The sequence below is a fragment of the Schistocerca nitens genome, chromosome 5 (assembly GCF_023898315.1).
Source record: "Schistocerca nitens isolate TAMUIC-IGC-003100 chromosome 5, iqSchNite1.1, whole genome shotgun sequence".
NCBI classification, from domain to species: Eukaryota; Metazoa; Arthropoda; class Insecta; order Orthoptera; family Acrididae; genus Schistocerca; species Schistocerca nitens.
This window is the reverse complement of record NC_064618.1, coordinates 302,877,254-302,889,918: the sequence shown is the minus strand read 5'-3', so window position 1 is coordinate 302,889,918 and position 12,665 is coordinate 302,877,254. Positions and strand designations below refer to the sequence as shown.

General features: G+C 43.8%; 1 protein-coding gene across 1 annotated transcript in view; it reads left to right on the top strand.

Moving 5' to 3' along the window:
• Window positions 1-8,157, top strand: part of LOC126260418 (uncharacterized) — a 133,116-nt gene extending 124,959 nt beyond the window's left edge. Inside the window, exon 3 of the mRNA XM_049957747.1 lies at window positions 7,832-8,157. Within this exon, the coding sequence (XP_049813704.1) occupies window positions 7,832-8,157 (326 nt within the window). The remainder of the gene's footprint in view (window positions 1-7,831) is intronic.
• The last annotated feature ends 4,508 nt before the right edge of the window (window positions 8,158-12,665 follow it).

Here is a 12,665-nt window from a genome sequence, read left to right as displayed (position 1 = left end):
TCGGGCATGGATGTGTGTGATGTCCTTAGGTTAGTTAGGTTTAAGTAGTTCTAAGTTCTAGGGGACTGATGACCGCAGATGTTAAGTCCCATAGTGCTCAGAACCATTTGAACCATTTTTTGAATAGTCACAAACATATGGCTCACAATTTTACACGAACAGTTGGTAACAGGAAGATTTTTTAAATTAAAATACAGTAGGTAGGTACTTTTGAACATTTTATTTCGGTTGTTCCAATGTCGTACATGTACCTTTGTGAACTTATCATTTCTGAGAACGCATGCTGTTACAGCGTGATTATCTGTAAATACCACATTAATACAATAAATGCTCAAAATGATGTCCGTCAACTTCAATGCATTTAGCAAAACGTGTAACGACATTCCTCTCAACAGCGAGTAGTCCGCCTTCCGTAATGTTCGCACATGCATTGACAATGCGCTGACGGATGTTGTCAGGCGTTGTCGGTGGATCACGATAGCAAATATCCTTCAACTCTCCCCATAGAAAGAAATCCGGGGACGTCAGATCCGGTGAACGTGCAGGCTATTGGTATGGTGCTTCGACGACCAATCCACCCGTCATGAAATATGCTATTCAATACCGCTTCAACCGCACGCGAACTATGTGCCGGACATCCATCATGTTGGAAGTAAATCGCCATTCTCTCAAGCAGTGAAACATCTTGTAGTAACATCGGTAGAATATTTCGTAGGAAATCAGCATACACTGCACCATTTAGATTGCCATCGATAAAATGGGGGCCAATTATCCTTCAAATGGTTCAAATGGCTCTGAGCACTATGGGACTTAACTTCTGAGGTCATCAGTCCCCTGGAACTTAGAACTACTTAAACCTAACTAACCTAAGGCCATCACACACATCCATGCCCGAGGCAGGATTCGAACCTGCGACCGTAGCGGTCGCGCGGTTCCAGACTGTAGCGCCTAAAACCGCTCGGCCACTCCGGCCGGCAATTATTCTTCCTCCCATATTCCCGCACCATACATTAACCTGCCAAGGTCGCTGATGTTCCAATTGTCGCAGCCATCGTGGATTTTCCGTTGCCCAATAGGGCATATTATGCCGGTTTACGTTACCGTTGTTGGTGAATGACGTTTCGTTGCTAAATAGAACGCGTGCAAAAAATCTGTCATCGTCCCGTAATTTCTCTAGTGCCCAGTGGCAGAACTGTACACGACGTTCAAAATCGTCGCCATGCAATTCCTGGTGAATAGACATAGGGCACGGGTGCAATCGATGTTGATGTAGCATTGTCAACACCGACGTTTTTGAGATTCCCGATTCTCGCGCAATTTGTCTGCTACTGATGTGCGGATTAGCCGCGACAGCAGCTAAAACACCTACTTGGGTATCATCATTTGTTGCAGGTCGTGGTTGACGTTTCACATGTGGCTGAACACTTTCTGCTTCCTTAAATAACGCAACTATCCAGCTAACGGTCCGGACACTTGGATGATGTCGTCCAGGATACCGAACAACATACATAGCACACGCCCGTTAGGAGAAAAGTCTCGCGAAATTTGCGAAGATACGAATGCCACGATGTGTCCTGTCTGCTAGAAACTCTCCAGTCTCACAGTTGGTCTGATATTTAGTATGCTAGTATTTTATCATTAAACAACAGTGCGTAATTGTGACAAACGCCTTCTGGAAATCAAGCAACACGGCAACTTGGACGTCATCAACAAACAGCTCCTGCATGCTTGCGGAGAGGAAGAAGACCCAAATCACATATACCTACAGTGTCCGCGGAATACGACGTCCTTGCAAGTAATCTTCGTGCCTTTGGTCATCAGTTCTCAAGCATTCTCCAAACCTTGTTAACATCCAACAATATAGCAACATATAAAATACTGTACCAGTTCGTCTGCAGTCCCAACTTCAAGATATAGCTCCCTGCGTTTCTAATCTAATGATCTTGGTACTTAGAATGCCAGGGACGACAAACGCTCAATTAACTATCCCCACGTGCGGCTCTCAAGAATATGGAGCGCTCACCCTCTAAATATATGTCACTATGTACCTTCTACACATATGTGTCTGAATACTAGTCTACCTTCTATAGGTACGGTTTGTAATATCCAACTGTGCTTCTTATACAGGGTGAGTCACCTAACGTTACCGCTGGATATATTTCGTAAACCACATCAAATACTGACGAACCGATTCCACAGACCGAACGTGAGGAGAGGGGCTAGTGTAATTGTTTAATACAAGCGATACAAAAATGCACGGAAGTATGTTTTTTAACACAAACCTACGTTTTTTAAATGGAACACCGTTAGTTTTGTTAGCACATCTGAACATACAAACAAATACGTAATCAGTGCCGTTTGTTGCATTGTAAAATGTTAATTACATCCGGAGATATTGTAACCTAAAGTTGACACTTGAAACCTCCGACAGCTGCAATATACATCGCGTTTCTACAGAATGATCTGCCAACGTTGCTCGAAAATGTCCCACTGGAAACGCGTCGACGTATGTGGTATCAGCATGATGGTGCACCTGCACATTCCGCAATTAACACTAGGCTGACCCTTGACAGGATGTTCGACGGGCATTTCATAGAATGTGGAGGACGCATAAATTGGCCAGCCCGTTCTCCTGATCTTACACCTCTGGACTTCTTTCTGTGGGGTACGTTAAAGGAGAATGTGTACCGTGATGTGCCTACAACCCCAGAGGATATGAAACAACGTATTGTGGCAGCCTGCGGCGACATTACACCAGATGTACTGCGGCGTGTAAGACATTCATTACGCCAGAGATTGCAATTGTGTGCAGCAAATGATGGCCACCACATTGAACATCTATTGGCCTGACATGCCTGGACACACTGTATTCCACTCCGTAATTGAAAACGGAAACGACGTGTGTACGTGTACCTCACCCCTCATGGTAATGTACATGTATGTCAGTGAAAAAGACCAATAAAAAGGTGTCAGCATGTGGACGTAATGTGCTGTTCCAGTCTCTTCTGTACCTAAGGTCCATCACCGTTCCCTTTGGATCCCTACGTAATTCGGTGCTCTCCGATACACACGATCGAACAGCGGAGGAGTGGTACTCAAGGATCAACTTTAGGTTACAATATCTCCGGATGTAATTAACATTTTACAATGCAACAAACGGCACTGATTACGTATTTGTTTATATGTTCAGATGTGCTAACAAAACTAACGGGGTTCCATTTAAAAAAACGTAGGTTCCTGTTAAAAAACATACTTTCGTGCATTTTTTTATGGTTTGTATTAACCAATTACACTAGCCCCTCTCCTCACGTTCGGTCTGTGGAATCGGTTCGTCAGTGTTTGTTGTGGTTTACGAAATATATCCAGCGGTAACGTTAGGTGACTCACCCTGTATACTGTTCTGTTCTGTCTAGATGGTACTTATAGACCCGCACAAATATTCAAATCACTCTCCGCAGCTATTCAAACAATTCTTACAGGATATAAAAAGAACATTTCATTGTTAATTTAGATATACACTGACCAACCAGAACATTATGACCACCTACCGAAACATCTGAGGTCATCAGTCTCCTAGAACTTAGAACTACTTAAACCTAACTAACCTAAGGACATCACACACATCCATGCCAGAGGCAGGATTCGAACCGGCGACCGTAGCGGTTCCAGACTGAAGTATCTAGAACGGCTCGGTCACTGTTATCGGAATGCTCCCACAATGCTAGCGTGAGGTTTGACTGCACACAGTTTCCAGGTAGCAACTTTCATTATCATTTCCTTTCTGGAAAAACATACAGTGCCAGTAAGACATCCCTAGCATTCATATGGCTGGGGGGTTTGCGTATGCGGGCGAAGCGGCAAGTAAAAAGCTAGTATAAGAAATACAAACAGTTAAAATAAGATAACACATAAAAAAGCTTGCACGACTGACAGACATACAGTTTACTCAACTTCCCTCCCTTAACGCCAGATTCTCATTCAAATGAGCAAACAATAGACAAAGTTTGGAAATTTTTTGAGCCAATGAAAAGACATACGAAGGCCTGTTTGAAGATTATGATTAATCATACTTTGAATTTTGTTTTAGATTTTTAATAGAAAAAAACAAAAAAAACTAAATGGGACTCGTAATTATTGTTTGATCAAGGGGCTGCGTATCTTAAGAACGCAGACTGCGTGCAGTGTAGCCCCTCAGGAGTTATCTCAAATCAAAAGTGGATAACATCAGTCGATACCTTTAAATTTATGGGAGCTTGTACCCAAGCACAATGAAATAATCTTAAAATTAACGATATGGTGCTTCCTTGAACTCCGAGTTCGATTTTTGTTTTCGTTTTTTTCACTTTTTATGACTTTACAAAAAACAGTTAATATTAACAAATTTCCATATTATAAGTATAGGCTCCCAAGATAAGTTTTTACTTTTCTATGGTCAAAAGCAGTTAGTAGGTTGAACTGTTTTTATTTTATGCTCAACGCAGTTTTGAAGAATCATTGTCCGCAGCTCGTGGTCGTGCGGTAGCGTTCTCGCTTCCCGCGCCCGGGTTCCCGGGTTCGATTCCCGGCGGGGTCAGGGATTTTCTCTGCCTCGTGATGACTGGGTGTTGTGTGATGTCCTTAGGTTAGTTAGGTTTAAGTAGTTCTAAGTTCTAGGGGACTGATGACCACAGCTGTTAAGTCCCATAGTGCTCAGAGCCATTTGAACCATTTTGAAAAATCGTTTCCCTTGAAGAGCCTGTTTAAAGTTAAGCGAAAACTTCTCAACGTACTATTAGTTCAATTTGCATAAAAACTACATGTTATTATTAACTTATGATGCCACTAAACACGAATCTGAAGCTTTCAAAACTCGAAATGGCTAATGCAATTTGGCGGACCAAAAATAATTTTGCACCGATTTCGGCCAAAATTGCACCAAAACAAACTGTTGTTGTTACTTTCGTTTTATCTGCATTTCCAGGCCGTATATCAACCCTTCCTCTAATTCGAATTGTTCCTGGAGAGCAATTTCCTCGTTCTTCTTGGCGAGAATGGCCGATTTGGCTGAGCTGGATATGCTGCGTTTGGCAGCCTGCATACATCGTTCGTCAGCTTTTCCGGCGAATAAATTTGCATGCATACCGCAATATACACTACTGGCCTTTAAAATTGCTACACCACGAAGATGAGGTGCTACAGACGCGAAATTTAACCGACAGGAAGAACATGCTGTGATATGCAAATGATTAGCTTTTCAGAGCATTCACACAAGGTTGGCGCCGGTGGCGACACCTACAACGTGCTGACATGAGGAAAGTTTCCAACCGATTTCTCATACACAAAACACCAGTCGACCGGCGTTGCCTGGTGAAACGTTGTTGTGATGCCTGGCGTAAGGAGGAGAAATGCGTACCATCAAGTTTCCGACTTTGATAAAGGTCGGATTGTAGCCTATCGCGATTGCGGTTTATCGTATCGCGACACTGCTGCTCGCGTTGATCGAGATCCAATGACTGTTAGCAGAATATGGAATCGGTGGGTTCAGGTGGGTAATACGGAACGCCGTGCTGAATTCCAACGGCCTCGTATCACTGCAGTGGAGATGACAGGCATCTTATCCGCATGACTGTAACGGATCGTGCAGCCACGTCTCGATCCCAGAGTCAACAGATGGGGTCGTTTGCAAGACAACAACCATCTGCACGAACAGTTCGACGACGTTTGCAGCAGCATGGCCTATCAGCTCGGAGACCATGGCTGCGGTTACCCTTGACACTGCATCACAGACAGGAGCGCCTGCGGTGGTGTACTCAGCGACGAATCTGGGTGCACGGATGGCAAAACGTGTTTGGCGACATCGAGGTGAACGCACATTGGAAGCGTGTATTCGTCATCGCCATACTGGCGTATCACCCGGCTTGGTGGTATGGGGTGCCATTGGTTACACGTCTCGGTCACCTCTTGTTCAAATACGTGTGGAGCAGACATCAGTAAATTTGGAGAAACTGCAAAACAAGATTCTTAAGAAGTTGACGCCTGTGGCTGCGTTAGTTGGTTTATCTAACTAGGGCTGTGGGTCTTTTGATGTTTCAGGAACTGCAGAGTTTTCGTTTTCTCACACAACACGTTATGACCACCTGGTTCATTAAGAGACGGATTGTCGATTTACTTCAGTGCAACTTCAGGAGATGGCATAGGCCTATCGGTGGCATCTGACGGGGCATAAAGGTGATCAGCAAAGATTTTCCTGTTGAATGGGTTGATTTCACTCTTTTCCAACCCTTTATGGCTGTCTGCACAACAGCTGCTCTGGTAAATACAAAAAAATGGCTCTGAGCACTATGGGACTAAACATCTATGGTCATCAGTCCCCTAGAACTTAGAACTACTTAAACCTAACTAACCTGAGGACATCACACACATCCATGCCCGAGGCAGGATTTGAACCTGCGACCGTAGCAGTCGCGCGGTTCCGGACTGAGCGCCTAGAACCGCTAGACCACCGCGGCCGGCTCTGGTAAATACATCTCTGAAGAACTTCCCGACTTGGTAAATTGTAACACCGCTTCCAGGATGTGCTAGTAACCACCCTATCGCCTCTTTCTCATTAAATTTGCTTAAAGGACTCACGAAGGATACGTCCAATGGCTGAAGGCGATGAATCGGGATAGGAGGTAAGCATACGAGTAGTTCTCGAGCCAAGTTGATAAGTTTTAATCTTTTGGCGTGGGACCTATGTCGCCCCCGTCGGAGGTTCGAGTTCTTCCTGGGGCATGGGTGTCAGAGTTCGTCGTTAGCGTTGGTTAGTTTAAGTTACTTAAGTAGTGTGTACGCTTAGGGACCGATGACCTCAGTAGTTTGCTCCCGTAAGACCTTACCACAAATTTCGAATATTTTTTGGGACCTTTGTCCATCTAAAATGAAAAATACTGGCTTGGTTTCCGAAAACTCAATAAGCTTCTGGAACCAATAAAAGAAACTGTCTTTGTTGATCCACACACTTTCACGATAGTAAGCAAAAGAACAACGAATAGATTCATCCACAATTAATTGTTTCTCTCTTTTCCGCGGGAAAACATACATGGAAGACATAAATTCACATAATGCGCTCATGAGTATCTCTACAGTTACACGAACTCGTCATTCCGCACTCGCTTCAGTTTTTTCTGGTAGCTCCTCGGTATACGGGAATATATATAGAAATTATGTATTTACAGCTTCTACAATAACCTAAATGCAGCCAGAGATCGCGTGTACATAGTTTACAGCACAACAGAAATGCAGTTTGCGGACGTTTTAACTCAGAAAGATTTTAAATGGTATGGTAAAACCGGGTATTGCCCGAATTTATCTCTCTTCGCAATGCCCGGTTTTGTCCCTTGGCGCCAGGAAAAGGAACGATGGTATTTGTAAGCCAAATACAAACAGTGAGAGAGATTCGCTTTAACATTAAAATGTGTGTGTCAATAACACTAAACAAGTACGCATACTTACTGAATTAAAAACTGAAATACAACAGGATTATTTTTACAACATAGTCGAGCATAGAATTAAAGAAATTCAGACCGAAATCTTCGAAACACCATCACAACGAAACTACACTTGCTACGCTCACCAAACTCAACTCGTACACCACTAGATGGCCTTCTCTAAGAGTTCTGATTTTATTCGCGAGATAGCAGCAGCGGTCACAGAAATAAGTGCATACCCGGTTTGACCCGCCTACTCGGTTTTGGACAACTCTCCTCTACTCTGTGAAAGCATTGGTCCCTTTATAGCAACACCTCGAATGCGTTTCGGTTATGAGCAGACCTTTAATGACATTGTACCCTTCTGTGCTTCCCCTCGTAAGCGGCCAGAGTTGGTTCCCTTGGAGGGCTGGGGTCTGGTGCGTCAGCGAGTAGGAGCAGATGCCGGCCTAGGCCACAGCGCTGGACGCTCAGCCGGACAGCTGCCGCCGCCACCGCCACCGCCGCCGCCGCCTCCGCCAAGGACGCCCACCCGCTCACGGCTCAGAGCGGCCTCGCCACGGCACAGGTCCTGGCGTCGAGTCCCGTTGCGCGCTCCAAATATAGCCGCGCGCCACCGACAGTAAACAACAGCTGGTTCGCCTGCCCGCTGTCCGTCAAATTGGTTTCGTCTCTGCCGACGCCGGTTCTTCCTGTTGCTGCAGTGTAATATGTAATCACGCAGGACCGGCTGTCATTCTTTGGCCGGCATAGTCATGAGTGTTTACGCTCGGTTATTCCTAGCGTTCACCCAGTCGTTCTGAGTCTGCTGTTTTCATTACTTGGCAAGCTTTTTTCTCATTTCAACTTTTGCCGGATATCCTTCTCGTCTTAATGACCGTCAGGTAATTAAGACCAGGTTTTCATTCAAAATGGTCGAAAATTCGATTTCTTTACTGCATTTTTCGAAAGGTATATGTGTGTAGAATGTCTTTTTAATCCGTGCGTTACGACTGTTTCTACAGCCCATTGTTCGAAGCAGTGTCATGGCCGCCGAGGGACGCACGTTCATAAAATGATTTACACTACTGGCCATTAAAATTGCTACACCAAGAAAAAATGCAGATGATAAACGGCTATTCATTGGACAAATATATTATACTAGAACTGACATGTGATTACATTTTCACGCAGTGTACCCAGAACAACCACCTCTGGCCGTAATAACGGCCTTGATACACCTGGGCATTGAGTCAAACAGAGCTTGGGTGGCGTGTACAGGTACAGCTGCCTATGCAGCTTCAACACGATACCACACTTCATCAAGAGTAGTGACTGGCGTATTGTGACGAGCCAGTTTCTCAGCCACCATTGACCAGACGTTTTCAATTGGTGAGAGATCTGGAGAAATGTGCGAGCCAGGGCGGCAGTCGAACATTTTCATTATCCAGAAAGGCCCGTACACGACCTGCAACATGCGGTCGTGCATTATCCTGCTGAAGTGTAGGGTTTCGCAGGGATCGAATGAAGGGTAGAGCCGCGGGTCGTAAAAAATCTGAAATGTAACGTCCACTGTTCAAAAGACCCACAGCCCTAGTTAGATAAACCAACTAACGCAGCCACAGGCGTCAACTTCTTAAGAATCTTGTTTTGCAGTTTCTCCAAATTTACTGATGTCTGCTCCACACGTATTTGAACGAAGTGAAAAGCAGATGAATCATAGAAGAGGAAAAGCGCAATGTTAACCATCTCTTCGTATAAGTTAGCCCTGGAAGGAGAAGAATAGAAAAAGAGAGAAAAAGAACAGACAGGAGCGAAAAGAATGTTGTCCTACATCAGCAAAAAGTATAATAGAAAATGGGATAATTGGAGATAAAAAAGAAACAAAGAGCATAAAACAAAAAATAGGGCAATAGAACACAAAAGCAAGAAGATTTCGACACCTAAGATAGATAACACTGCAGATTATTCCTCTGTGGAAGAGCATTTTCTGCAGCGAGATGTACGCTCTTTCAGCATCGAAGGAAGGCTGGATTCAGTGCTGCAAGTGCAAAGTGTGGACCTGTGAAACATGTTCCAGCGCAGAGGAAGAAGATAGTTTGGTGCGTGACTACTGCATGCGAAATGAGTGCTCGAATAAATTCTCAAGAAAACAAAGTTGGATGTTAACATTATTTTATTATTTTTTTGTAAAGGAGGTAAACAGTAACTAATTTAAAATTATGTTTTTCTAATGGTATTCTACCGAAACTTCATACCATAATGTAATTACTCAATTTCAGAATAAAAATTAAATTCATTCAACTATTTTACTGTGTTATTTTTCATTGATATCAGTGTTACGTCCAGTTTTACGTCATGTATGCGGTGAAATCGAGTAATTGTGTGGTTTCAGAAAAGACATAATTTAATATATTTAAAAGCAGGTTTAAACATTCATACTTTGCAATGTTATTTGTAGTTCTATAACAAAGCACAGTGTTCAATACTTCTTAAATACCGCTAGAAATTTAACAGTCACTGTTCAGAATTAAGGCACCCGGCACTACCCTACTTTCCCCTGAAACTGTCGGCACATAGCATAAGGCAGCCGACGGGTGTCTGTCACGCAGACGGTATATCCACTGTCTCGAGTCACGGGACGATCTGGTCAACGTGGTTTTGCGCTCTCAGAGCTCTCCGGCGACAGTTGTCGGCTTTATTTGGCTCGCAAACCATACAGTTTGTCCACTAAAATAGACGGGCGTAAAATTCCTATTTTAGCTCTACTGGAACACACTTTTTGTCCCTTGTTCATTTGCTAGTCATGTTGCTCTGTCTGAGGTATACATTAATATAAACTGCAATGCCCGTGAACATGTAATAAGACACCAGCTTGTAAAAGTTCACCAAATCGAACAAACTCACTCCTAAAAGTGGAAGTGTTTATACTAAAATAACGGCAAATATTGGAGAGATTATTTCTACTGATTCTGTAAGGAAGTCCTACAGCTTCTTGCAAAAGGCGAAGGTGGAAAAAAATTTGATAGAGCAGTACTCGAACATTCTACTGACCTAACCTCTGCGCTATAACGCGGTGCCTTTAGCCACTACTCTAAGCTGTACACTAGCGATAACTAACTTTGTATTTAATGTTACAGTCTTTTACAGGCTGCAATCGGTGAAATGTTATTAATTTACTTTTAATTGTAACAAATCCTAACAAGAACGACACGTTTTTCATTAATCTTTAATGTGCCGTTGCCTTAAAACGGTTTACGCTGATGACATGCGAATTATAAAGCGATAATAACTAAATTCGAAAATTCTTTAACCGCCAATATGACGTTTCCCGTAGTAGTTTTATTACAACAGATTGTCCTTTCTCGAGACATTCAATGAGGTGGTGCTTAGAAACAGCATATTTTCATGGGGTGTAAGGCGTAACATTAAAGTCAACGAATATGGGCTTCCACTGAATAAGACAGGTATAATATTTCTTGTTGGTTTCTGCGGGATTCAAGCTTTCTGCTTCTGACCGTTCTTGCTTTCTACTGGTTATACTTTAGGCGACACCTCGCCGAACTACTGCAGAATGATATTGTGTTTGACGAGGCGAAATGGCTCATCAACGTGAAAAAGCAGGAAGTGACACCACAAAGCTCTTAGGGCGCCACGTCAACATTACCTAACTCGCCCCCGTGTGCCGGCGGCTTAAGTACGCATGCGCCAAAGATGAACGACCAGTAGCTATGAAACGTGAAGCCTTGTCAGTCGAATGCGGCATATCTGGTGCCTGTAGACAAACTAGGCTGGCAGTGGCCTTAGTTTGTATTTTGTTTTGCAGGAAAAACGATAAATGTAATAACGGAGCAACTAATTGTTTTGACGTTTCATAGGAAACTTGGAAAAACTGCGAGTGTAACCTATGTTTTACTAAAATAAATGTATGGCGAAGACTGTTTATCATGTGGTCTGAGGGGTTCCAATATTTCCAAGATGGCAGAGAAGACGTTGAAGATGACTCACACCCGGGATTCCTTTCAACATTACAAACGGATGAAAATATCCGGAAGCTACGTAGTCTGAATTGATCTGATCGTCGGTTGGTATTCGATCGATTGCTGAAGCTATAGGAATTGGCAAAGATTTTGTAAGGCAAATTTTATGTAACCAATTTAACATGAGAAAAGTGTGAACGAAACACGTGAAGAAAATTCCCGTGATCGAAGAAAAGGAAGTTCGTGTAAATGTTTGCGCTGACGGGGGACCCGTTTCCGTTGACCCATTAACCTCGACGATTCCGTACCCACTACAATCGTAGTTGACAATGTTCTTCATCAAACGCGGGAACATGTATGTGTCGTCTGCTGTGGAGCCATATGTTCAGTAATGACCGCTGAACGCTGATTTCAGAAATGCTGGCGCCTGCACCGGCGTTGTATCCTGTCGTCACATTTTTTCACAGACGGCCGCCTACCCTGCTTTACAGAGGGTATCAGACTTCCACGTTCTGTGATCACGCGTGGACATTAAAAACCTTGTCGCCCGCTCCAGGTTTCACCGACCTCAACCAGTTTCCATGCATGCTCACAACAGTAGAACGTGAACTGCCAACAGCTTCACTCTTTCCGAGATACTCGTTGGCAGGCGCAGGACCGTAACAAATGGTTCAAATGGCTCTGAGCACTATGGGACTTAACATCTATGGTCATCAGTCCCCTAGAACTTCGAACTACTTAAACCTAACTAACCTAAGGACATCACACAACACCCAGTCATCACGAGGCAGAGAAAATCCATGACCCCGCCGGGAATGCAGGACCATAACCGTCTGTCCTTTCTTTAAGTCGTTTATGTCAGTGGATTTCCACATCTGCGCTAGAAGGATTCCCTATTCGTCTTTGCTCCGCTTATATATATTCTCGCCACCAGGTCGCATCCACTCTCGCAGTTGGTAATAGTCGTGTTGGGTTAAGTGTAATACGAAGAGTTCAAGGCGGCCGTGTGGCCGAGCGGTTTTAGGCGCGTAAGTCCGGAACCGCGCTGCTGCTATGGTCGCAGGCTCGAATCGTGCCTCGGGCATGGATGTCTGTGATGTCCTTAGGTTAGTTAGGTTTAAATAGTTCTAAGTCGAGGGGACTGATGACCTCAGGTGTTGAGTCCCATAGTGCTTAGAGCCATTTGAACCATTTGAAGAGTTTAATCGATTAATTACCACTACGTGATCTGTAGGGTGAGTCAATTAATAAGTCGCAA